The sequence below is a fragment of the Rhinatrema bivittatum genome, chromosome 4 (genome assembly GCF_901001135.1).
Source record: "Rhinatrema bivittatum chromosome 4, aRhiBiv1.1, whole genome shotgun sequence".
Classification (NCBI taxonomy): Eukaryota; Metazoa; Chordata; class Amphibia; order Gymnophiona; family Rhinatrematidae; genus Rhinatrema; species Rhinatrema bivittatum.
In genome coordinates this window covers 114649665-114675693 of record NC_042618.1, presented here as the reverse complement: position 1 = coordinate 114675693, position 26029 = coordinate 114649665, and the positions used below count along the sequence as shown (strand labels likewise).

The 26029-nt window shown below is 42.8% G+C and overlaps 1 protein-coding gene across 5 annotated transcripts in view; it reads left to right on the top strand.

The window, feature by feature from the left end:
• Positions 1-21236, top strand: part of DCAF4 (DDB1 and CUL4 associated factor 4) — a 61277-nt gene extending 40041 nt beyond the window's left edge. For all 5 annotated transcript variants that reach the window (XM_029598725.1, XM_029598726.1, XM_029598724.1 and 2 more), the window contains 3 exons: positions 12937-13113; positions 18072-18186; positions 18436-21236. In XM_029598725.1, coding sequence (XP_029454585.1) covers positions 12937-13113; positions 18072-18186; positions 18436-18644 — 501 coding nt within the window. In that variant the 3' untranslated portion in view covers positions 18645-21236. The remainder of the gene's footprint in view (positions 1-12936; positions 13114-18071; positions 18187-18435) is intronic.
• Positions 21237-26029: the final 4793 nt, after the last annotated feature.

The following is a 26029-nucleotide window of genomic DNA, read 5'->3' as shown; positions in this document are numbered from 1 at the left end:
TTAATAAAACAGAAAATGTCAATGCCTCTGTATCGCTCTATGGTGAGACAGCGCCTTGAATACTGTGTACAATTCTGGTCGCCGCATAACAAAAAAGATGTAGTTGCGATGGAGAAGGTACAGAGAAGGGCGACCAAAATAATAAAGGGGATGGAACAGCTCACCTATGAGGAAAGACTAAAGAGGTTAGGACTGTTCAGCTTGAATGGCTCTTTAGAAAATTGCGTGATTGCTACATGTATAAACTTACATGATGTATATGTGAACATTTATACATATAGTGGAGAGGCATTCCAAGGGGTCTTATGCATGTTAGTGGCTATACTAAAATAGCTCCGGGCTCAGTGCACATAAAAGTACACGCATTACTTGGTTTTTGCATGTTCTTTTATGTAATCTGCAGGAAAGCATTTGCGGGGGGAGTGTTGGGATTTATGCATGAACTTTTCTATTTTACAAATTATGAATGTAAATTACATTGCACAAGTTATACCTTCTGAAGAGCAGGCGTAACTTCGTGCACATATTACATCGCACATACTCTGCCCATTACCTGAGTATTTTCAGGGCCTGGTTTTCAAAAGCATTTACATGCATAAAATGCAGTTTTATGCGTGTAAACTGGGTTTTAGAAAATTGCCCTGGGAATAGATTTTGCATGTACTTATGCTTACTAGAAAGAAGTGTTCCTGGGTGTGAAGGTAAATTTATGTGCATAGATGCACACATTTAAGCCTGTCTAGAAACAGATGTAACTGTGTATGTGTATAAGTATGCAAGTATGTCGTGCTGGGATCCATGAATACTTGCTTTGAAAATTTGGGCTGAAGTCTGTGTGTATAGTCCACAGGCGGACTTCATTCCTACGTGGGCCGTTATAAAATTACCCTCCTTAAGTGAATTGTGGGCATCCTTAAGAGAATTTATGCCCATAAGTTCACTTTGAAAATACTTAGTAAAATCTGCATGTACATACTTTAACACTTCAGGCTATTGGAAAATTACCTCCTTAATGTCTGGATAGAGTTGCGATGTTGTCATTACCTTTGGTTTTGAATCTCATCAGTTCTGTGTCTGGATAAATTCCTGCATTTAAGTGTGAAAATCATAACATTTGAGTTGCTTTTCTCTGTTGACACAACTACTTTGGCAATTCAATCATATATCACAGAACTATTAATACCAAACAACATATTGTGACACATATAATATTACAATCTTTATTAATTTCAAACAAGAAATTTCCAAAAGACTTTATACTCAAATCTTTACATCACCCCAAGGAATATCCATCTAAAAATCCCAACCCATAATCACACAGTAATCACACACCATTCGTACCACTTATTCACACACATCCTTCATATCACCTCCCAACATTAAAATTTCTCCATTTTTTCAAATGAATTGTTTACATACAAATGAAAATCCCCTTTACAGTACAGTACTAATCTTTCAAAATCAATTTGTTCACAAGCAGAAAGAATTCTATTTCACAAATGTTTTCCTCGTTCTTGGAATTGAAAGAATTTCGTTTCAAGAACGAGGAAAACATTTGTGAAATAGAATTCTTTCTGCTTGTGAACAAATTGATTTTGAAAGATTAGTACTGAACTGTAAAGGGGATTTTCATTTGTATGTAAACAATTCATTTGAAAAAATGGAGAAATTTTAATGTTGGGAGGTGATATGAAGGATGTGTGTGAATAAGTGGTACGAATGGTGTGTGATTATTGTGTGGTTATGGGTTGGGATTTTTAGATGGATATTCCTTGGGGTGATGTTGTAAAGATTTGAGCATAAATCCTTTTGGAAATTTCTTGTTTGAAATTAATAAAGATTGTAATATTATATATGTCACTATTTCTCTGTTGACAAGCAGGATTAAATCAGCCATAACTAGTGGGTGAAATCATCCGACGGTGCCAACATAGATCCAGCTCTCAGAGCTCAGAAATGTTTCTGAGCATGTGCAGGAGATGCTGTGCACAGCTGCTGCCTCATGAGTCCCTCAGTCTTTCTTAGTCTGAGCTACTGCACAGATGGATTCCCTCTCTGACTTGTATTTTGGGCTATTTTGGGTGGGGTTCAAAGGCAAAATTATTTTTCTCATGCTGCTGCCTCAGCAGCCCTTCTAAAAGGATTTTGAAGTCCTACCTCTGTTTAAAAAAGAAAAAAGGCTTCTGTCAGCGGGTTCAAGGCTTGTGTGTGTGTGTGGGGGCGCAGTATATCCATTGATACCCATGCCATCTACTACCATTGTCTGGGTCCAGACCACTATGTTTCAAACTTTCCTTGCTGCGACAGATGTCCCTGCATGTGATTCAGTTCAGTGCTTGGAAGATGGAGGAACTGCATAATTTGGTGTCAAGTAAAGCCCCAGTGCAATGGTGGGCAATGCAGCCACATTACCTCTTGAGCAAGGCATCTTCAAATTCACAGTTTCACAAAAAAACATCAGGAATTGCACCGCGAGTCAAGCTTCCCCACCCTCCAATGGGATCTTGGGTTTGAGCTTGGCGTAGAAGCCCAAGGCCCATGACAAGGTGCCAAGAAGAGTGCCTAAGTAGTATGAGAAATCCCTACTGGGGCCAGCTTCCTTGGCGCCAAAAAAAGTCTTCTGTAGATGGGTGCTGTTGGACTCTGCAGTAAGGAGCTCCTCGGCAAAGATGATGTCATTCTGTATGTTGCAGAGAGGTTCCACAGTGCCGGGTAGTTTGTTCTACCCAGATGTATCTGCTTCGTTGCCATCTAAGGGGCCTTCAGTGGCCTCCACGCGAAGAGTGTCTGTGCAGGCTAAGCCTCAACCAGGTTCCTCAGCACCAAGAGGAAGACATCCATTGACCTTGGAGAGTAGATCCATGGTGTAGAGAGAATCCTTACAGTGCCAATGGTCCAGCCTGTTTCTAGCCAATACAGCACATTTGTGCAGCCAAATGTGTCCAGGGTCCAAGTGACTTCTCCACCAATCTCCTCTTTGGTGCCTCAGCCACCATGGGACTGAGTATTGTTGAGCCAATCTAGATATAGGAGGAGGATGTATTCCAGTCTACTCAGCACAGAGGACGCCTCCATAAAAAGTGGCCCAGCTGTGTGAAATGGTGAAGAATTTATCTCCTTGCTTCCTGAGGAACAAAGAGGAAGGATGGATTTTGTCCCTCCTTAGAGCTGGATCCAGAGGGGTTCCTAAGATGTCCAAGTGTCACCTGAAGGAGCTTCATCAGCTGGGGCAGGAGCAGGTATGTCTCTCGTGGCCAATTCACCCCTGCCACTCAGGGGATTCAGAGGGATAGGGGAGGAATCAGACCAGTTGGAGTTCTTACTGCTCCTCTATCCCTTGGAGTATCAGAGATCCTATTCTCATCTACCTTCCTCTTTGCCTGAGTTATAGATGAGTATCTCGTAATGGTTGGATACAAGGGGTCCACAGGAAAACCTTCTGACCCATCTTAGGTTCTACCCAAGCATACTTCACCCCTGAGTTTTTCTTGATTTCTGGAGAGGATAGCGAGCTTGTTGTCTATTAACCTCAAGAAGGAAGAAGATCCTAGAATGGATGTCAATGGCGTGCTGCAGTTCATCCAGCCATTGACATCCACTTCTCTTCCTGTCCATGGTCTTTTAACGGATCTAGAGATGAGAATATTGCAGATTCCCATGTCTTGTCTACCAGTGGCATGCAAAATCGACTTCAAGTACAGAGATCTAGCTTGTCTAGGTTTTGGCATAGTCCAACTCCCACATCATTCTGGGGTGGAGGAGTGATCTTTAAAGCTTGCAAAGCGCTCGAGTGAGCACTCTAACACATCTCCCAGAAAGGACCTAGTGCTGAGCCCTGGAAGACCCTGGAAGACCTTTTCCCCAAATGAATTATTTGGGGAAAAGGTCTTCCAGGGCTCAGCACTAGGATTGCAGCTCACCAGATTTTAATGATGCGTGCATAAGCTTACACTTCTAGCAGACTCACAGTACCCTCATTGGTTTGAGTTCCAGCATGCTTTGGCAGATGCAGAGGAATGTGATTAATCAGTTGATCTTATCCACTTATGAGACCTTCGACACTACAACTAAAGCTTCAGCAGTGTCCATTGGAACCAGGAAAATTGTCTGGCTTTGGGCAAGTGAGCTCCAGGAAGATGTCCTCGATCTCCTGATAGGTTTTCCCCCATACACAGAATATCTATTTAGGGACAAGGTGCAGGAGACAGTAGCACTGATATAGGAACATCAGTTCACCCTGCAATCCACATCTACAATGTTAGGAGAGTAGCCTGCTATTTCCAGATATTCCTACTTCTTGTATAAATGTCTTTTCTTTTTTTTTTTTAATCAAAGGAGGCCCTTCCACTTTTTCCAGAGGCAATGGACCCTGCCTTTCATTCTCAGTAGAGGTTGGCAGAGAGAAAGGTGCAAGCCTAAGGCTCAACCGTAGCCACAGCTTAAGCCTGGGGTGAATTTCTGATGCCCCTGACATCCACCTTGCCACTTTAATTGATGGGGGGAAGGATCCAGTCCTTCTTGCAAAGAACGGAGGTACATCACAAAAAGAGGATGAATCTTAACTGGGCAGATTGGATGGGCCATTTTGGTCTTACAGCACATTAAATGATTGTGGATAAAGGTCTGAGAATTGTGGAGCATGCCTAACACTTGCGTTTCTCGCACCCTCTCTCAAACCTGCGGACACTAGCTCCCAATCAGACCCCATCAATCAGCCCAGTTACAGCTGGAGATAACATCCTTTCTACTTCATAAGAACATAAGATTTATCATATTGGGTCAGACCATAGGCCCATCAAGCCCAATATCATGTTTCCAACAGTGGCCGATCTAGTTCAAAAGTACCTGGCAAATTCCATGCTGCTTATCCAAGGGATAAGCAGTGGATTTCCCCAAGTCCACCTTAATAATGGTTTATGAACTTTTCTTCCAGGAACGTGTCTAAATCTTTTTTAATCCCAGCTACACTAACAGCTTTTACCACATCCTCTGGCAACAAATTGCAGAGATTAATTATGCTTTGAGTAAAAAAATAATTTCTCCTATTTGTCTTAAATTATCACCTAGTAACTTAAAAAACTATAGGACATACAATATACTTTTTGAAAGAGTAAACAATCTATTTGCTTTTATCATTTCCACTGCACTCAATATTTTATAGACCTATCGTATCTCCGCTCAGCTGTCTTTTCTCCAAACTGAAGAGGCCTAAGCTCTTTAGCATTTCCTCATAGAAGAATTGTTCCACCCCTTTATCATTTTGGTCACCATTCTCTGTACCTATTCTAATTCTACTATGTCTTTTTTTAAGATGCGGTGACCAGAACTGCACACAATACGTAAGATGTGGTCACATCATGGAGCAATTGATATTCTGTGTTTTTATGCTCCATTCCTTCCCTAATAATTCCTAGAATTCTATTTGCTTTCTTGGCTGCCACTGCACATTGAACAGAGGATTTCAACATATTATCCATGATGTGACTCCCAAAGTTGAATCTTTTATTGTGTAGCTATAGTTTGGGTTTCTCTTCCCTATATGCATCCCTTTGCACTTATCCACATTAAATGTCATCTGACATTTGGATGCCCAGTCTTGCAAAGTCCTCTTGCAATTTCTCACAATCCTCTTATTTATTTTATTTTATTTATTTATTTATTTAAGGTTTTTATATACCAGCATTCATGATACAATCACATCATGCTGGTTTACATTTAAACAGGAGTGCAATATAGACATCAAACTGGAACTACAGTGCAGAAGAAAGCAGTTACAAATAACAAGGACTGTTGAACTGGGAGAAGAGGGAAATAAAGGAAAAGATTAGTAACGGCTAAAATTATTTACAAAGAGATGAGGTTGAGCTGCATGTGTTATATATGTTGATGGTGAAGGGCATTAATTGGAGTCTGGGAAAGCTTGCTTAAACAGCCAAGTCTTAAGTCTTTTTCTAAAGGTTGGGAGGCAGGGCTCCTGTCTGAGATCGGGAGGGATGGAGTTCCATAACGGTGGACCAGCTGTAGAGAGGGCTCGATCTCTTAAGGTAATATGTCTAGTGGTTTTGGTGGGAGGTACATGGAGAAATCCTCTGTATGCATCTCTGGTAGGTCTTGTGGAGTTGTGTAAATGGAGAGGGATTTGTAGGTCAATTGTAGTGTGTTGATGGATGGTTTTGTATATAATGGAGATGGATTTGTAGATGATTCTGAAGTGAATTGGTAACCAATGAAGATCTTTTAGAATTGGAGAAATATGGTCTCTTTTCCTGGTGTTTGTCAGTAAACGGGCTGCTGCATTTTGTACCATCTGAAGCGGTTTGGTATAGGAGGAAGGGAGGCCTAGTTAAATAGAGTTACAGTAATCTATCTTTGAGAAAATAATTGCTTGGAGGATCATTCTGAAATCTTGAGCATGGAAGAGAGGCCTTATCCTTTTTAGCATTTGGAGTTTGTGGAAACAGTCTTTGGTAGTTCTATTGATGGAAGCTTTGAAGTTCAACCGATTATCAATTATCACTCCTAAGTCTCTCACTTGAGTGGTTGGTGGGTTGGCTGGATGATTAGAGGTGGAATTGCTATTCTCAGGAGAGATGAGTAGTAGTTTGGTCTTGGAGGAATTTAATACTAGGTTTAGGCTGTTGAGGAGGCATTTGATTTCTTGGTGGCAGGTTTCTCAATGGTCAAGTGTTTTCGAATATGTGTCTTTAATGGGGATCGGGATCTGGATATCATCTGCGTAGAGAAAATGTTTTAGGTTGAGGTTGGTGAGGAGCTGGCAAAGCGGTAGAAGGTAGATGTTAAAGAGCGTCGGAGACAATGAGGAGCCTTGTGGGACTCCTACAGTTGAGTCATAGCGTGATGATTCTTTGTTCTGGATTTTGATCTTGTAACCTCTGTTGCTGAGAAACGTTTTAAACCAAGTTAGAGCAATGCCAGTAATTCCAATGGAAGCTAACTGGTTAATGAGGATGGAGTGGTTGACAGTGTCAAAAGCTGCCGAAAGGTCTAGTAGGACCAGTAAGAAAGATTGACCTTTGTCGAGACCCATGATAAGGTAGTCTGTTAGGGAAGTGAGGAGGGATTCTGAATTTAGGCACAGAATTCTGAGGGATTCTGTGCCTAAATTTTTGCGGAAACCGTATTGGGAGGCGAAATTCTTATGTTTTAACAACTTTGAGAATTTTGTATCATTAGTAAATTTGATCATCTCACTCATCATTCCCATTTCTAGGTCATTTATGAATCTGTTAAAAAGCAGTGGCCCTTGTACAAATCCCTAGGGCACTCCACTATTCACCTTTCTCCATTGAGAAAACTGACCATTTAGTCCTACTCTGTTTTCTATCTTGAGGAACTGTTTTCTATCTATGAGGAACTGCTCCTCATTTCACCGGAAAGCAGCGATACACTTCAGCAGTCCCAATCCAATACCATAATCACTCAAGTAAGTGACCTGGGAGTGATAATCGACAATCATCTGAATTTAAAGAAGTTTGTCAATCACACCACCAAAGACTGCTTCTATAAATTACATGTGCTAAAACGACTTAAACCTCTTTTACACTTCCAAGACTTCAGATCAGTTCTCCAGACCATTCTGTTCTCCAAGGTAGACTATTGCAACTCCATTCTGCTTGGTCTTCCTGCCTCATCCACCAAACCCCTACAGATGCTCCAAAACGCAGCCGCCAGGATCCTGACAAACACGAACAGAAGAGAGCACATCACGCCCATCCTCAGAGATCTACATTGGCTTCCAATAAGTTTCAGAATCCTTCACAAATCCCTCTCCATCATCCATAAATCCATCCATCAGCAGGTCCCCATTGACTTGAAATAACCACTCAGAAGCCATACATCCGCAAGACCGATTAGGGAAGCCTATAAAGGATCTCTACATACCCCTCCCACAAGATCTACCCATCTGACAACCACCAGAGAACGGGCCTTTTCAACTGCGGAACCAGCCATCTGGAACGCTATCCCCCCTGATCTCAGACAGGAACCTTGTTTGTTGACATTCAAGAAACTCAAAACATGGCTGTTCCTACAAGCCTTTCCCCCAACCTAGACTGCTGTCAATCATGCTCCAGTCACATACGTAGCTCCGCCCTATCATTACATGCTATTTCATACGATGTATTCACTTAGTTCTAGTTTTTGAGTTATTGTTCCTCCGCTAGCTTCTTCTGTTAAAGCTCCCCTGTTCTGTTCTGTTAAAGCTCCCCTGTTCAATGTAACTTTCATCACTGCCTGTTTGCGCTTGCTTCATTATTGTTAATTTTTTTCACTCCCCTGTTCCATGTAAACCAATATGATATGATTTTTTTTCATGAATGTCGGTATAAAAAAAGCATTAAATAAATAAATAAATCTTCTAATCAGTTCTCAGTCCACAAAAGAATTTTGCCTCCTATCCCATGACTTTTTAAATTTCCTCAAGAGTTTCTTATAAAGTACTTTGTCTAACACTTTCTAAAATCCAGATACATTAAATCAACTGGCTCACCTTTATCCACATGTTTATTCATACTTTAAAAAAAAATGTAGCAAATTGGTGAGGCAAGACTTCCCTTGGCTAAATCCATATTGATTTTGTCCCATTAAATAATGTCTGTCTATATATTCAGTAATTTTGTTGTTTAGAATACTTTCGACCATTTTTTCCCGGCACTGAATCAGGATCACTGGTTTGTAGTTTCCCGGATCATTTCTGGAATCCTTTTTAAAAACTGGCGTTTTATTAGCCTCCAATCTTCAGTTACTGTAGCTGATTTTAATTATAGTTCACAGATCACCAACAGTAGTTCTGCAATTTCATTTTTTAGTTCTTTCAGCACTGTAAGATTTTTCTGTCTGGCCCAGGTGATTTGCCACTCCTTAATTTATCACTTTGCCCTAGTACATTTTCCAGGTTCACTGAGATGTTTTATTTCCTCTGAATCGTCACCTTTAAATATCACTTCTGGCATGGGTATCTGCCTTACATCTTCCTCAGTAAAAACAGAAACAAAGAATTCATTCAGTCTCTCTGCTATGGCCTTATCCTCCCTTAGTGTCCCTTTTACTCCAGTTGTCTCCCTCGCATGCTTTTTGCTTCAAATGTACCTGAAAAAGTTTTTGAGTTTTTGCTTCCACAGCAAATTTCTTTTCAAATTCTGTCTTTTGCCTTCCTTATCAATGTTTTGCATCTAACTTGCCAATGCTTTATGCTGTTTTTTGTTTTCTTCATTCAGATCCCTTTCCCATTTTTGAAGGATGTTCTTTTGGCTAGAATAGACTCTCTCAACTCACCTTTTAATCATGTCGGCAGTCATAGTTAAAAAGTGATCATAGTGTCTGTCCTTCCATGAGAGTGTTCTACCCCTTCCATGAGGGTTCTACTCCTGGTACTTAATTCCCAAGAAGTCAGGTGGGCTGAGACACATCTTGGATCTGCAAAACTTGAACAAGTTACTAGTTCAGGAGAGGTTCAAAATAAATTTTGCTCCGTATAATTCTGCCATTTATTTGGGTGAAGGGCTGACTGGGTGCTCTGAACTTGAAGGATGCATATGCTCACATCACTATTCACCCCCCCCCCCCCACCTATTAGAGATTCCTCAGTTTTGTGGTGTAGGGTGTCCGCTATCAATACAAGATGCTCCCATTTGACCTCTCTGTCACCCTAAGAGTGTTCATGTAGTGCCTAGTGGTCTTAGTGGTATAGCAACAGAAATAAGGGAGTCTGTGTGTTCCCATACCTGGACAATGAGTTAGTGATGGGCCCCTCCCTAGCAGGCATTCTAGAGTCCCTCTGTATGATGATTCAGCTTCTTCAGCTCTTAGGATTCAGTGTCAATTTTCCAAAGTCCAACTTGATCTGATCCTAGAGATCCAGCCTATAGGAGCCTGGATCGACTCACTTCAGGAGAAAGCCTTTCTGACTATCGAGACAGCTGGGACTTTAATGGAACTCGCAAGGTCCCTTCTGCAGTCAGAACATACATCAACAAGGTTGGCCCTTGTCCTCCTGGGTCACAGGTGACAGCAGTTCTGGTAGTTATCTGGCTTGCCTTCACATGCGTGGCCTTTGGTGGGCCCTCAAGGACTAGTGGGATCATTTGCTCCAGCTATCTCATCAGCTATCTGTGTCTCCCAAGATGCGGTTTTCTTTACTGTGATGGATGAACTTGGAAATTCTTGCCCTAGGACTTCCATTGTGAATCCCAGCACATTAAGCGGCTTTGTTTACCGATACTTCCACTAGAGCTTGGGGTGCGCATACCAGTGCTTCATGGACTGGGAAGCATGGTCCAAAGTGGAATGTTATTTGCAGATCTGGTATGCATTAAAAGTTTTCCTCCACCCTTTTTCAGATATGTTAATCCAGGTGACAATCAGATGGCCATTTTTTTTTTTATATAAACATACAAGAAGACACGGGCTCCACCCTCTGTGAAAAGGCCCTGAAGATCTGATTGTGGGCCTATTGTCACAGTTCCTGTCTCACAGCAATTTATCTCCTGGGTGTTCAGAATATGCTGATGGACTGGCTTAGAAGGGTCTTGCAGCCCCATGAGTAGTCCCTAGATTAGAAAGCTGCAGATGGCCTGATCCTCTGTTGGGGAAATTTGGTTATTGAGCTGTTTGAATTGAAGTTCAACTGAATGATCAGTTGGTTGTGTTCCAAAGCTTTTGTGTTAGATTGGAGTGTCGGTCTACTCTAACCATACCTTCCAATTTCGCTCATCATCAGGACTGTCCAGAAGATCCTACAGGTCAAGGCAAGGGTTATTTTCATAGCTCCAGCTTGGCCTTGTCAGGTGTGGTATCTTACCTTCTCCGTCTTCAGTCCAGCCTCCAAACCACCAGGGGATGTAAAACTCTGCCACTGTCCTTGTTGAATACAGAGTAGTATCCTTGCTCTTTTCTGGGAAGGTGGAGAACATTCTGATTCCTCTAGGAAAACTTCCACCAGAAGATGTTACAGTTTCAAGTAGAAGAGATTCTCTGCATGTTGCAAGTCCAGTCTACTGGACTTGCTCTTGTGGTCTGCGAGATCTTCTCCAATATCTCTTCTTCCTAGCATCTTCAGTCCTTAGCACTTCTTTATCAAGGGGCTTGATAAAGAAGTGCTGAAGACTTTGTGGCTTGTCACCAGTGGTTGGATGGAACACCTATCTCTCTCCATCCTTTACTGTTAAAATTCATTAAGGTTTCAGGGTCGGTGGAGATACTAGCTTTCCAGGAAGTCCTAGCATTTTTAACCTCTATGCTATGGAGAGCTAGACAGACCTCTGCAGCAGTCCACTTGGACCAGCACTGGGTATAATCCAAATTGTCAACATATAAGGCACTTCCAAAAGGCACACAGTTGTTGGTACAACAATCTTCTCTTCATCCACCCCATGAAAGAATTATCCATCTGTCCTTTGATCCTGACCCTTTTCCAGTGTTCCTGCCTAGTGAGCCTGTTGTGTGCTTCTGGCCTCCTCCATCATACCTCTGCCATGGCTTCTCCAGGTATGAACCTTCCCCTCTAGAGCGGCCTCTGATTGCTGAGTCCTGATAGCCCTGACATAAGGACCTTTGTTTTCAGTTTTTATTGTATTTTTTCAGGAAATATCTCAGTAGTTACTATAGCCAATAAAAATGGGAGGAAATCCTTGGGGAAAAATGAGTTTTCTTTTTCCTACTGATTTTCTCTCATTTTTATTTATTATAATAAATACTGAGATATTCCTGGGAAAAATAAAATAAAAACTAAGGGACTAATAAAACCATTAGGGACTATGGCTACCAAATCTCCAGCCAATAAACAACTGGTGTCATGGGACCTTTAACTTGGTCCTGGCTCTGGCTCAATTTATGAGACCTTCCTTTGAACCTCTCGAATAAATGGACTTGAAGTTTCACACCTGGAAGGTTTTGTACCTTATGGCCATCACTTCATGCAGAGTGAGCAAATTATAGACCTTAGTTTCCTGTTTGCCATACCTTCAGGTTTTCACCACAGAATTATTCTCCATATTCACCCTAAGTTTCTGCCATATCAAACAATTGTGCTGCCTGCAAAGGAGGAAGCACTTTACTCCTTGGACTGCAGACAGCATATTACTTACAGAGTACTCAACCCTACCATCAAACTTCTCAGTTGTCTGTGTCTTTTGATCCCAACAGATTGAGAAAGGCATTAGCCAAAAGAATTCTTTCTAATTGACTAGAAGACTGAATAGTGCACTGCTGTGCTCTGGCTGGATTTCAGTTTATGAACTCGCAAGGCTCATCAAGTTCATCACACGGTAGCTCATTATGAGGGCCACTTCTGTTGAAGACTTCAGTAAAGCTGCTATTTAGTCATCTGTTCAAACCTTTTCATCTGACTACTGTCTGGACAGTATGTTTTGAAGAGACACAGTACCAATTAGACAAGCAGTTCTGAGCAATCTTGTTAATCCAGTAATCCAAATCTATTGGGTGGGATCCAGATCGTCAGTTGCTCTGCAAAGTAACTCTCAGCTTCAGACATCCCACTGGTTATGGCCGATTTAATCCTGCTTGTCGACAAAGAAAGCAACGTTTCTTACTTAAAATAGGGGTTCTCTGTAGACAGCAGGATAAAATCAGCCGTATATGTATTACTTTCTGGCCTCCCTGGAGAGTCAGCTACTAAATTTAAAGTCTGGAAGAGACTGAGGAGCTCATGAGCCAGTGACCACTCATGCTTAGAAACCTTTTTGAGCTCTGAGAGCTGGCCCAAGTCAATGCCCATTGGACATTGCTCATTGATTGTGGCTGACTTAATGCTGCTGTCTATGGAGAACCTCCATTACAGATAAACAACTTTGTTTTGTTAACTTCGTCCATGTCCAGTTGTGTATATGTATGTGCGTGTGTATATATGTATATGTATATCTGTATATACACAAAAATATACAAATGTGTTTATTGCAGTCTCCAGTGCTGTACAACGGCTGCCGCTCAGGGGAAATATTCAGTGTTGACATCCGACAACATATCAGAAAAGGCTGCAGCAGAAAGTGTTCCCATTTCTTCCACGACTCAGCTGTTACGTCTTTGAAGGTTTTGCAAGATGAAAACTACTTAATGGTGGCAGACATGGCTGGGAAGGTATTTTTAGACACATTTTGTAATGAGTAAACAAACGGACCTGTTGGGTTTGTCTCCACCAGTGGAGATGATAAAGACAAAAATAGTATCCGAATTCAAGAAAGCATGGAATAAATACAGGGGTTCTCTGAGGGAGTGATGGGAATTATAAAGCTAAATTAATTGGGCAGATATGCAGATTAGATGGTCCATATGGTCTTTTTCTGCAGTCATGTTTCTGTCTGTCTGTAGTCACTTCTGTGCCATGCATGCTTTGCTTCAACATATTTGCACCAATTTTAATAAGATAAATTAGTAGAGAAGTGAGAAACTATATAGCTGTGACAAGGGACTCTTTATGTTCAAAAAATGTATCTAAAATTATTTACCTGTTTTTTGCATAAAAGAATAGTGGTCATACTGGTCATAGTAAATGGTGGCTGAAGAAGACCAATTGACCCAGTTAATCTGTCTATTTATTGCTGTCCATATTTCAAAGAGATATCCCAGCTGGCAGCCATAGATTTCACCACCGCTAAGATATTGCATCTTATCCAAGACCTTATCCTGGGTAGGTGAGTGTGCAAGATCCCCATTTTTGCATCACATCTAGGACTCTTCCCCTCCCATGTCCAACCACAAGTTCCCACAATAATCCAATACAAGCATGACTGTTACCTCCAGCCTTCTAGGTCCTTGTCGTCTTTGTAGACAGTGCCTCACCACCACCAGCCTGCCTGGCAGACCCAGCTATGTAAGCACCTTTATTTCCACTAAGACTTCTATATAGCGACATAATAGACAATTGCAGAAAAGGGCCTACTAGCCCATCCAATCTGCCCAGTTATTCTGTCCACTCTGCAAGACAAACCCATCTGCTAGTTAATCCTTCTACCATCTCTTTACCTTATTTCTGCAATTAAGGATCCTTTCTGCTTCTCCTATACCTTCTTGAAGTCTATTACCATTTTTGCTACCACCACTCACTCTGGGAGGGCACTCCTTGTATCTTTCATCTTTTTTGTGGGGAAAACAAAATGTCCTAACTTTGCACCTGAGTCTGCCTCCTTGCAGTGTCATATTATGACCCCCTTGTTCTAGAACTTCCTTTCCACTGAAAAAGTTTAGTTGCTTGTACATTGTTAATACATTTCAGGTATTTGAATTTCTCTGTCATATCTCTTCTATCTCACCTATCTCACCTCCTATTTAGATTATGCATATTCCATTTTGGTAACCCTTCTTTAGACCAGCTCCACTCTAGCTATAGCTTTCCGTAGGTATAGCCTCCAAATTTAAGAACAATACACCAGGCAAAGTGTTGCCAATGATCTGTACAATGGCCTAATTGCTTCTTTTTTCTATGCCTCTTGTTGGGCACCCCAGCTGCATCTGGCACAGGCCACCATTTTGTTGCACTATTTCGTCTTGTTCAACTCATTTGATATACTCCCCGCCTCCATCTTTCCTCTTCTATGAACATCAGCAGCTCTCCTAGTCCATGTGAGGAGGGTTTTGCCATCTCACCCAGGTCAAGTGAACAACCTGATTCAGGCTTTGTTTTGCCCCATTGCATACATAGATATGTACTGTAGTTCTGATTTTCCCACTGATTTCCTTTCTTTTCTTAGGTATTTGTCAGTTACAGCAAATATTTACAGAAAGAAAGGCAAGATAGCAAAAGCAGAGAGTTCTTTTTGAGTTTCAGGTTACATAGAAACTCATTGCAAATTTACATATTATGTGTTAAAGCTTCCATATATAAGAAGCTAGCAGATTAGCTACTCCTGTATCCTCTAATATCACTGCATTGCTGTGATCTTAATTGATTTGGTAATTGGCATAATCATTTTATAGTTACTTGGGCTCATGGATGCAAGCTTGCAAAGAAAACAGTGTTAAATAAACTCAGAAGCTTTTGCATAAAACAGTGAACTCTAATGCACAAGTCATAACTATAAACTACCTGTTTAGAGGGTCTTTGAGGCCTGCTGTTTTGAGCAAGTTACTCAGCCGCTCAAGGTGGATATTCCTTAGATTTTGGAATTTTTACAGGATGGTTTGCTTAAGGGTTTAGCCCTTAATACAGGGGTCAGGAACCTATGGCTCGTGAGCCAGATGTGGCTCTTTTGATGGCTGCATCTGGCTCGCAGACAAATCTTTAATAAAAAAGTAAAAATCTAACAAACCCCCCCACCCTCCTGACGCCCCCCAAGACCTCCAAAATTAATTTACTACAACCCCCCACCCTCCTGACCCCCCAAGACCTGCCAAAAGTCCCTGGTGGTCCAGCGGGGATCCAGGAGCGGTCCGGGAGCGATCTCCTGGACTTGAGCTGTCGGCTGCCAGTAGTCAAAATGGCGCCGATGGCCCTTTGCCCTCACTATGTCACTGGGGTCAACCAATGGCGGCGGTAGCCCCTGTGACATAGTAAGGGCAAAGGGCCGTCGGCTGCCAGTAATCAAAATGGCATCGACGGCTCTTTGCCCTTACCATGTCACAGGAGCTACCGCCGCCATTAGTCGACCCCAGTGACATAGTGAGGGCAAAGGGCCATCGGCGCCATTTTGACTACTGGCAGCCGACAGCCCAAGTCCAGGAGATCGCTCCCGGACCCCCGCTGGACCACCACGGACTTTTGGCAGGTCTTGGGGGGGGTCAGGAGGGTGGGGGGTTGTAGTAAATTAATTTTGGAGGTCTTGGGGGGCGTCAGGAGGGTGGGGGGTTGTAGTAAATTAATTTTGGAGGTCTTGGGGGGCGTCAGGAGAGTAGGGGGTTGTAGTAAATTAATTTGGTAGGTCTTGGGGGGGGTCAGGAGGGTGGGGGGTTGTAGTTAGTATGGCTCTCATGGAATTACATTTTAAAATATGTGGCGTTCATGGCTCTCTCAGCCAAAAAGGTACCCGACCCCTGCCTTAATACCTTGAAGGTTCAAGTTGTGGCACTAGCTTGTTATGGGGGAAGAGTCAATGGAGGGCCTTTGTCTTCCCATCCGGACATGTCCCGTTTCTTGTGGGGAGTTAAACATCTTCATCCCCTGTTGCAGCATCTGGTGCCTTTGTGGGATCTTAACTTGGTCCTGGAGTTCTTGGCGAGTCCGACTTTTCGACTGCTACGTACTCTTTTCTTGTGGCTGCTTACTTTGAACACAGTTTTTCTGTGATACCAGATTGTTTGGCTCGTCGGGACTCTGAGCTGCAGGCTCTTTTCTACCGTGAGCCTTTTCTCCGTATGACTGCAGGTACGGTTCAGCTTCGGACTGTGCCTTTCTTTTTGCCCAAAGTGGTTTCAGACTTTGATTTGAATCAGTCCATTTCTCTGCCTGCCTTGGACAGGGACAGAGATGAAGCTGAGTATCTCATTTTGCGTTCCTTGGATGTCAAGGTTCATTTACTGTGCTACTTTGGAGGTGACTAAGACTGTTCGGAAGTCTGATCACCTGTTTGTAATCTGTGGTGGAGGTAAGCAGGGACCACCAACGACGCAGGCAGCAATTGCTCGCTGGGTCAAGGAGGTCATTATGGCAGCCTGTGTGGCTGCTGAGGTTGCCTTACCGAAGCAGATTGGACCGCATTCCACAAGGGCTCAGGCGGTATCATGGGGGGAGCTTCATTTGTTGTCGTCTGCTGAAATTTGCCGAGGGCAACATGGTCATCTTTGCACACCTTCTACAAGCGTTACTGCTTGGATGTTAGAGCTAGGGAGGATGCTACTTTTGCGTGTGCGGTTTTGACTGGGCTGCTACGAACCTCCCGCCCTATTCGGGGATTAGCTTTTGTACATCCCACTCATTGGGATTAACCTACCCGAATGCTAAGAAAAGAGAAATTACTACTTACCTGATAATTTCCTTTCCTTTAGTGAGGAATAGGTCAATCCCAGACCCATCCTCTGCTGCTGGATTTGGATTTTGTGGTTAGCCTTCTTAGGGCGAGCGATGCAGAGTATGATTCCTGCTCTTTGTTGAAAACTGGTAAATGGCTTCTCTAGCCCTTGGTTTGCTAGATGTGTTCCTTCTTTTGGCTGAGCTCAGTGTTCCTGTTAGTTGAGAAACACAAATGCCAAGTAACAAGTACCTGGCTAGTACCCAAACATTAGATAAATCACAAGCTACTATTGCTTATTAATGACTGTAATAGCAGTTTATTGATTTTTCCTCTAGGAACTTATCCAAACCTTTTTTAAACCCAGTTACACTAACTGCTGTAACCACATCCTCTGGCATTGAATTCCAGAGTTTAACTATGCACTGAGAGAGAATTTTTTTTATTTATTTTAAATGAGTTACTTGCTAACTTAATGGAGTTCCCCCTAGTTCTTCTATTATCTGAGAGATTAAATAACTGATTTACATTAACTTGTTCAAGTCCTTTCATGATTTTGTAGACTTCTATCATATCTCACCTCATTCGTCTCTCTTCAAACTGAAGAGCCCTAACTTCTTTAGCTTTACCTCACAGGGCAGCTGTTCCATGCCCGTTATCATTTTGGTCATCCTTCTCTGCATCTCTAAGTGCAACCACTTTATTTCCCATGTGGATGAACTCTATCTTGGTACCTTGCTAACCTGGACATGGCCCAGCCTTTTTTGTGCCTGCTTCCATAGTGTGTGTGTGTATTTAGAGCCCACCATCAGGCTGCATGGTGGGGTTGATTTTCTGAAGTTTGTGGCTAGTGTTCCTAATAATTAAACTCGCTGCTTATGGGTCTTTCAAACAAATTACACAGGTTTTTCACAACATTATTTGGGACCCTTTATTGCAGTAGCCTCACAACTACAGGACACAAATTCTTGCTTGTAAAAATTAGACAACAGAACTCAAATAGTCAGAAGTACTGCAATGATTCCAAACTTCCCACACTTTTTCTAGCGTGAGAGGATAAAGGTATGAGATTTTTAAACCAGACTAGTATCCAGATTTGTAGACTTGGATGACAACTGTACTAATAGTGCATTGCTTATGGTATTATATTTCCAGATAAAACTTTGGGATCTGAGAACTATGAACTGTGTAATACAGTATGAGGGCCATAACAACCAATATGCACATCTTCCTTTGCATGTTAATGAGGAGGAAGGACTACTATTAGCAGGTATGGATATTACCTTGTTTTCTTGCTGATAAAACTCCACTTGTAGATTTTTGTAGTATAAACCTGTTTTATTGTTTCCTAGCCACCTCACTTTGATGGCCTTTCTTGACTTGTAATCAACATTGGAGAGTTTGAAAGGAGGCACTAAGAAATTAGTGACCTATAAAACACAAAATAATGCTTAGGAAATACCGTACTGTATGTGTGAAAAGTGAAATTTAATGAGTGATCTTTAACTTTCTACTCTAGTTGGTCAAGACTGCTATACAAGAATTTGGAATCTTCAAGATAGTCATCTGCTCAGGACCATCCCATCTCCACACCCCACGTCTAAAGACTCAATCCCTAACGTGGTATTCTCTTCCCGACTTGGAGGCAAGCGAGGAGTTCCTGGGCTGTTGATGGCTGTTAAGCAGGACTTGTTTTACTTCTCTTATAATACAGACACTCAGAGTTAGCCTTGAAGAGGAGACAGAATCTGATGCCTGTTGGATGGAGATTATTTTAAATCCGTATTTTCACTGTTGCAGAGAGTTTAAGTTGTGTTGTCTGATTTGCTTTGAGCGTTTTCATGCCCATCATATGTTATGGTTGGTGCATTTTGCTGAGGTTATACTTTTTTTTTTTTTTTTTTTTGGGGGGGCGGTGGAGGGCTAGAGCTGAAGAAATCAAGAGTTGCAGTGGTGGGCCACTCATGCAGAGTCCCTCTATATCTAAAAGAAGTTCTTCATGATTTGTGCCGGTGCTGTTTGTGGCCTTTCTGCATGCATGGACTGCAAATAGATCTTTGCAGTTCGTGCATGCACGAAGGACATAAATCTGATCAGTGAAGAACTACCTGCCAGAACCCCCCACGAAACTGCAGGGCAAGCTGATGTCTTGAGAACAGGAGCAATGCCCACTTACTCCTGTCACTGTGGTGCCGAAATTCTATCTGGCTCTAGCGGGGGTGGGTACTATTTTGACTTTTGGTACCGGTAGGAAAGGAATGATTGGGTATTGCTCCTTCCTCTGAAGATGTCAGCTTGACCTAGGATGAAGGAGAATGGAGAAGAGGTGCAATTTTCTGCCGTCATTATTGATGGGCTCTCTCACTAGTTTATCATATAATTTAGATTATACTGAATTTAGAAAGAAAAATTAAATCTTAACTTGTGCTGTATAAAGTTTTGAAAGTTTCCAATGCAAATATTAATACCTAACCTGTATCAACAAAAAATTGGGCTTTTGCATTGTTTGACTGAATTTCTTTAACCAGCAGCCCTTGCAATTCTCCTGAGCTTTGGGAAGCAGATGTGTTTGGAAAGGCCACAAATGACTTTACATCATACTCTGTGTGATTTCATGTCTGACTCTTTTCCAGCTTCCAAGGTTTTAAGAATTTTAAAATTAAAATACTTCATTGTAATTAGTGCAGCATGCAAAGTTACTAGTAGCTTTGTGCACTGCAAAGGTTGCATAATCTGGAAGGAGAATAACCTACTTTTGGATTGGATATGTTGGAATATCCTTTAAAAGAATTTGCTAATATTGTCCTGTATTCACATGCATTCTTTATATTTTGTTACCCTTTACTGGACCTACATAAAAATTATCCAAAGATGTTGCTCTACATGAGCTTTTGAGACCATCTGACCAGTATAATTATTAGAACTCAGCTGCACAAGCAGGGGTTTAAAGAAAATAAAAAGGCTTTATATGGAAAATGTTTCTCCAAAGTTTGGGTTTGGTGCTCCCTGCTGAGTGCTATTGAGCAGCTACTTGGAGAGAGGGCAGGCCCTTTAACAAGCATAGTGATGACCGGAGTGGGAAGAAACGTTTCCGGCACAAGTGAAGCCCAAACGTTGGTGGAAAATTGATTAAATAAAAAAAAACTGTCTGTATGTATATATACTATGCAATCTAATGCTATATGCTAGGAAAAGCACTTGGACATGGTCAGCTGTGCTATGGCAATGAAAGAAAGCAGTTTACATAGCGATCGCTCATAACGCTTAGTTTATGGTGCAGAAAGTTCAAAGGAAAAGTTAAAGAAAGCGCTGTGTTTGCCTCTCATTTAGGAGATAATTTTCAAAGGCATTTACACGTATAAAATATGGGTTTATGAGTGTAAATGGCTTGGTAGAAATTGTGAGGGCTGGTGAAGACCAAAGTGAACACAAATCAATTCTAGAAGCAAACACAGAGAGCAGAGATTAAGATGTGCTGAATTTTTATATGTTCTGCCCTGAAACAACTATGACAGCAAAATGCTGGCGGCTAAGTAATACTGAATTCAAAGCAATTGCACTAAGATAAGTTCTTTTAAATAATTCAAGCTAATACAAAAAGAAACAAAAAATTATTTTTGATTTAATAAAGTTTTAGGAGAATATGGAGGATTTTTGGACCCATGATTAAGTCATCAAAGCTTGTTTTCATGTTTATAAAAACAATGCATGTTCAGTTCTGAGGTCTTTTCCTCCGTCTAAGGGACAATTCAGCTGTATCAGAGATTACAGTAAGAATTTTAAAAAATATTTGGTGAAAGCAATTTTTTATTTATTTGATATAAAATTGCATAGAGGCTGTATGCATAAAAGTGTCTGTGTGTAACCTGATTTGCACAAAATATGTTTGGGGATGGAGCACAGAGTTGGGATTTACAAGCATACTTTTGATTTTAAAAAGTGTCAGGTGAATTTTCAAAGGAGTTATGCATGTAAATATAACATACTATTGTAGCAGTTTTCAAAAGCCCATTTACCTACGTTAAGTGCATTTAATGTGAGGAACATTTATTGACAATTCAATGGCATATATTGGAGCAATTTTCAAAAGCCCACTTACATGGATAAAACCCGGTTTTAAGCGTGTAAATGCGTTTGAAAATCAGGCCTCAATTGCGTAAATTAACCCACACAAGTTATGCCCAGAAAAGAACTTTGTGTGGGGGAGGATTCTCAAAATAAACTTATGTGCAGAAATTTGCTTTGAAAATTAGCTTAGGTGCTGCCAAACGGTATGGTCACAAATGAATGTACAATAAAATCCATAACTATTGCAATGAATGTCAGTATCAAAAGGAATCATTATTTAAGTACAATCACATAAATTTCAAACCATATTATTTTATTTTCAAAATACACAACATGATATTTGTTTACAAAGTGTAATTGCAAATTAGATAACAATTATCATATAATATACTTATATCACAGTCCAAATGTAAAACCCCGTATATAACCTTCATACATACTTTCCATCCTCATACTTTCATATCATTATCATACACATTATTTAAAACTATCAATCAGCAATATCTCACTAGGACACCTCTCTCTAATCCCATAAGAAGATATCTATATAATGTCAATAGAAGGTCTCTAATATCTTTCCAACAATGGGTCCAATTGTTTCGCCTTTACGGCTTCCTCAGGGGAACCCGTCTTCGCTTTTCCTCTATCCACTATTCTTCTAGGTGACCAACCATCTTCCACAATAAGTAGCAACTGCGTTAAATATCCAGATCTCAAATCCAATTCCGTTCTCACTTAATTTTAACCAATGGATGCACTATATCTGTCACTTCTGTTTCACATCAGCCAGCAATATAGCTTCATGTTGTGTATTCCTTCTCAGCGCATATAGCTCACTTATTTATTTATCAATTTTTTATTTTTTTTTTTCAAAATATATTTATTGGGTGAACAACACAGGTAACAACAACCAAATGGTAAAACAACACATCAAAGTCACCCAAATAGAGTTTTCCAGTATACTGCCTCCCCCCCCCTCCCCCCCCCCCCCAACTCCTCAGAGAATCTCCAGACATTTTGAGGATCAGATAGAAACCAAGCGTGTGCTAGGATGTGCCCCTTGGAGTGCCGACCATGCTCAGATGTGCGCCACCTCTAGAAGCTCCCCAAAGGAGCCATCTGTCGTACTTGAGGAGATAAAATTCTGTAATAAGGTCCCCAAATCTCTTCAAAAACTCGTTTTTTCCGTGGGGAGAAGCTCTTGTACATCGAACCATATTCCAATTGATACATTTCTCTCATCTTAGAGGACCACATTTCAAGGGTCGGGGAATCAGAAGCCAACCATTTGACCAACACACACTTCTTAGCCATAAGACATGCCTTGGCAATCAGACCAACATTATCCACATTAAGACTCTGGTCCCCCACATCATTGTTGAGAAGACAAAAAGAACAGGACCACTGGATATCGGTTGCAAATAACTGTGACAAAAACTGGCGAATGGAAGTCCAAAAGGTCCGAATAGAAGAACAGTCCCAGAAGCAATGAATGAGAGAAGCAAACGGTTGGGAACATTTATTTATCAATTTGATAACAAGGTGTCTACGTACTCCATCCAAATCCTAAAAAATGTCATACATGTGCATACCATTACCCGGCACATGCACGTGCTTTAAAAACACTGGGTGACGGAATGAGCATATATAACACGGTGCTAACACAGGTAGCACAGGCCATGCAGACTGCTGTGACCAGGATACCCTATGCAAATCCATTAACTCGCATCATGTTTAAAATGAAGGCAGGCGAGGTCCCGGAGGTCTTCCTGAAAAACTTTGAGAGGACCGCCCGCCTGTCGGCCCAGCCCGAAGCCAGTTGGATTATGTATTTTGCTAACTTGCTCATGGGTAGGAGTCGAGCAGCTTTCCAAGCAGCCAACCAGGATGGGAGGACTACCTATGCAGAAATCAAGGCCGCTATCCTGGAGAGAGCTGGGTACACCTCAGAAATATACCGGCAGCAATTCTGACAAGATTTCCTGCAGTTCAAGTAAAACCCCTGAAACTTTGCTTCATCGTCTGAAGGATGCATGCTTGAAGTGGGTACAAGTCAGAGGCAAAGACTGGCCTCGAAGTAGTCCGACAGGTTCTTCTGGAACAATTCTTGGATGGGCTTGACCGGCCCAGGCAGAATTGGGTCTGCCGACACCCAGGGCTTATGTTGGAAAGAGCTCTAGAGGTGGTGGATGCTTTTCACCAGGCACAATTAATGCCAGACATAGTAAAGAAGCTAGAAAAACAGCCCACACAAATTCTCTGGTGAAGTAAATAGAGTGAGGTCCCCAAGGGCATCCCTCAAAGGCGGATAGCTGTCTTCTTTACCTATAACTCGGGACACAGTCTCCTCCACGTGTTTTAACTGTGGTCAGAGAGGTCATTTGAAAAGGGACTGTCAATTTGAGGGACCTGAAATTACAGACGTCAGCTTAATGACCCAGCCAGCACTAGAATGTAAAGTCTGGAGATAAAGGAAAAACCGCAAAGCAGGAAAAATCCTCACCTCAGAAGAAGAAAGGTAACTCAACCCATCCCAGGAATGAAACTGTGGACAATTTTTCCTTCTGTGCCCTCTGTGTGGGGAATGGTAATCAGGAGGACTGCCGCCCATTTCGAAAGGCTAAAAATAAAGAGCCCTCAAAGGGAATGACTAAAGGCAGTTGCAAACCCACCCAGTGGGCATGCTTTTTTTTGTAAGGCGGTAGACTATAAAGTTGAAGAGTGTCCATGGTTAGATGACATGGAGTGTGAACGCAAGCTGGAGGAACAGTGCATGAAAGAGCAGGAGGTAATAGCAGAACCCCAGAATGAGAACAAAAAATGGGAAAAAGACTGGGTGAACACATTTGCAAAACTGCAAAATTGTAGCTTAGTGGATGTTCCTCATCAGCATAGTAAGAAGTTCATGATTCATGTGGAATTGGACGAAGTTCCCACCCAAGCATTGGTGGATTCAGGGACTGGCAAGACACACACTTTCGTGAGGACCTCCTCCAAAAAGAGTGCATCAGTCACAAGAGGAAATACAATTACCTGTGTACATCAGGTCAAACAGGAAAACCCAACCATTCTGGTACTGCTGATGACTCTGGCAGGTCAAGCCATTATGGAAGCAGGAGTTCTTCCTGAGCTCCCATACCCAGTTATTCTGGGATGCAGTTGTCCCCAGTTTATTGCCCTGTGGAGGCAGCTCACAGGGAATAAGGGCAGCCCACCCAGGGGTGGGTCACCAGTGAGGGAGAGCTGGAAAGTAGCCACATACGCCTGGGATGCCTGGCCTGACAAGGCTGAGCTGAGGGGGAGGGAATGTGAAGGAACATATAAGAAACTCCATAAAAACATAAGATATGCCATACTAGGTCAGGTCAAGGGTCTATCAAGCCCAGTATCCTGTTTCCAACAGTGGCCAATCCAAATCATAAGTACCTGGCAAGTACCCAAACATTAAATAGATCCCATATTACTAATGCCGGCAACAAGCAGTGGCTATTCCCTATTGATTAATAGCAGTTTCCCTGTACGTACCCGGATCAGTCCAGACTCCTGGGTTTGGCCCCCCCCCCCTAGCAGATGGAGACAAAAGTTTACAAACAAAAACTCCGCCTATATCTAGGCTGGTGCCACCTACAGTCCGGCAGTATTCTTCTGTCTCCTAGCAGGTGGAGAGGGTGCCAAACCTACAGTCTGTGCTGAGGCCTAGATTTAGGTGGTAGTTAGTGTGTAAAAAAAAAAAAAGGAAGAGAAAGCAGTTTGAGAGTAGGAAGCCAACGGATTGGGGTTCGGACCGCAGAGGCTTGCCTGCTGGTCACCGAGCCTGCCTCCCAGAGGGTAGTGAGGTCCTGAGGGGACCATCCCCTCTGGTTGAGGCCGCTGTTACGTGGGGGAGCTCCACTGTCAGCGTCTATCAGGGCTGGGGGTGACATTGGAGTGCCTGGTTCCCTCCCCCCAGCTGGACCCGGACCTGATCTACCGGTAACTGTCTGTGTGTTTAAAAAAAAAAAAAAGTACTGCCTGCTTTTCTTCTTTTGTCTGTGCCTTGTCTCTCCTGTCCTGTTCCTGTGAGTGGGGAGGTAGAGGACCGCCGTCGCCAGGGAGATCTTTTCTTTTTTGTACTGTGCCTACCCTTTTTTTCTCGTCGGGGCCACAATGCCGCGGAGAGCTGCATGTCAGGCCTGCAGGTCCGCGGTCATGCGGCTATCAAGGGACAGCCTGTGTTCGTCATGCGTTTCCGGCGGGGAGGGGGGGGTCCGCGACGCCGGCAGGGTCACGGGGCAGTAGGCAGGTACGCGCCGGTCCCGAGGTCGGCAGGCCGGCGATTAGTGTAGGGCCCGCTTCGGGGACGCCGGGTCCGGGCACCATTTTGTTTTCTTCACCGATGTTTTCGGCGGGAACTGCAGCCATTTTAGGTCCAAGGGAAGCTGCAGCAGGCACGTTGCCGGCGTGTGAGGGGGAGGACGACCCTCCACCGAGGTTATCCCCGCAGCGGGGGGGTCCCAAGGGGGACAGTCGCGCTTCTGCCATGGGGGCTTTCTCTCCACATCCCTCTGAGGGGGAGGAAGAAGAGGCCTCTGACTTGGACTCATCCTTTGGGTCCGCATTTGTTCTGCTTATGCATAAGGCCTTCAAGGCCCGTAGACGGGCCAAGAAGAGGGCATGGGAGACCTCCACTCTGGATTCGGGGCCTCGGGCAGAGAAAAGGTCCAAGCCAGGTCCGGGGTCAGAGGGCCAGAGTAGGGCTCAACCACTCTGGTCCTCAGTTGCCAGGGGGGAGCTGGAATCGACCACGGACACGGATGAGCCGGAGGACCCGTCCGGGGATACAGAGCTTCCGTCCCAGCCCCCGAGGGGGGTTGATGGGGACGGAGACCAAGGGGCCTCGGGTTCCCGAGGGGCCCATGCTACCGAGGGGGATGACCCGAAGGTGATCCATTTGTTTCGGAAGTAGGAGCTGGGACCTCTTATCCCGGAAATTCTGGAGGAATTAGGGATCCAGGTGCCGCAGGAGGAGTCCCGGCTCAGAGTAACGGATCCAGTCGTTTTGGTTC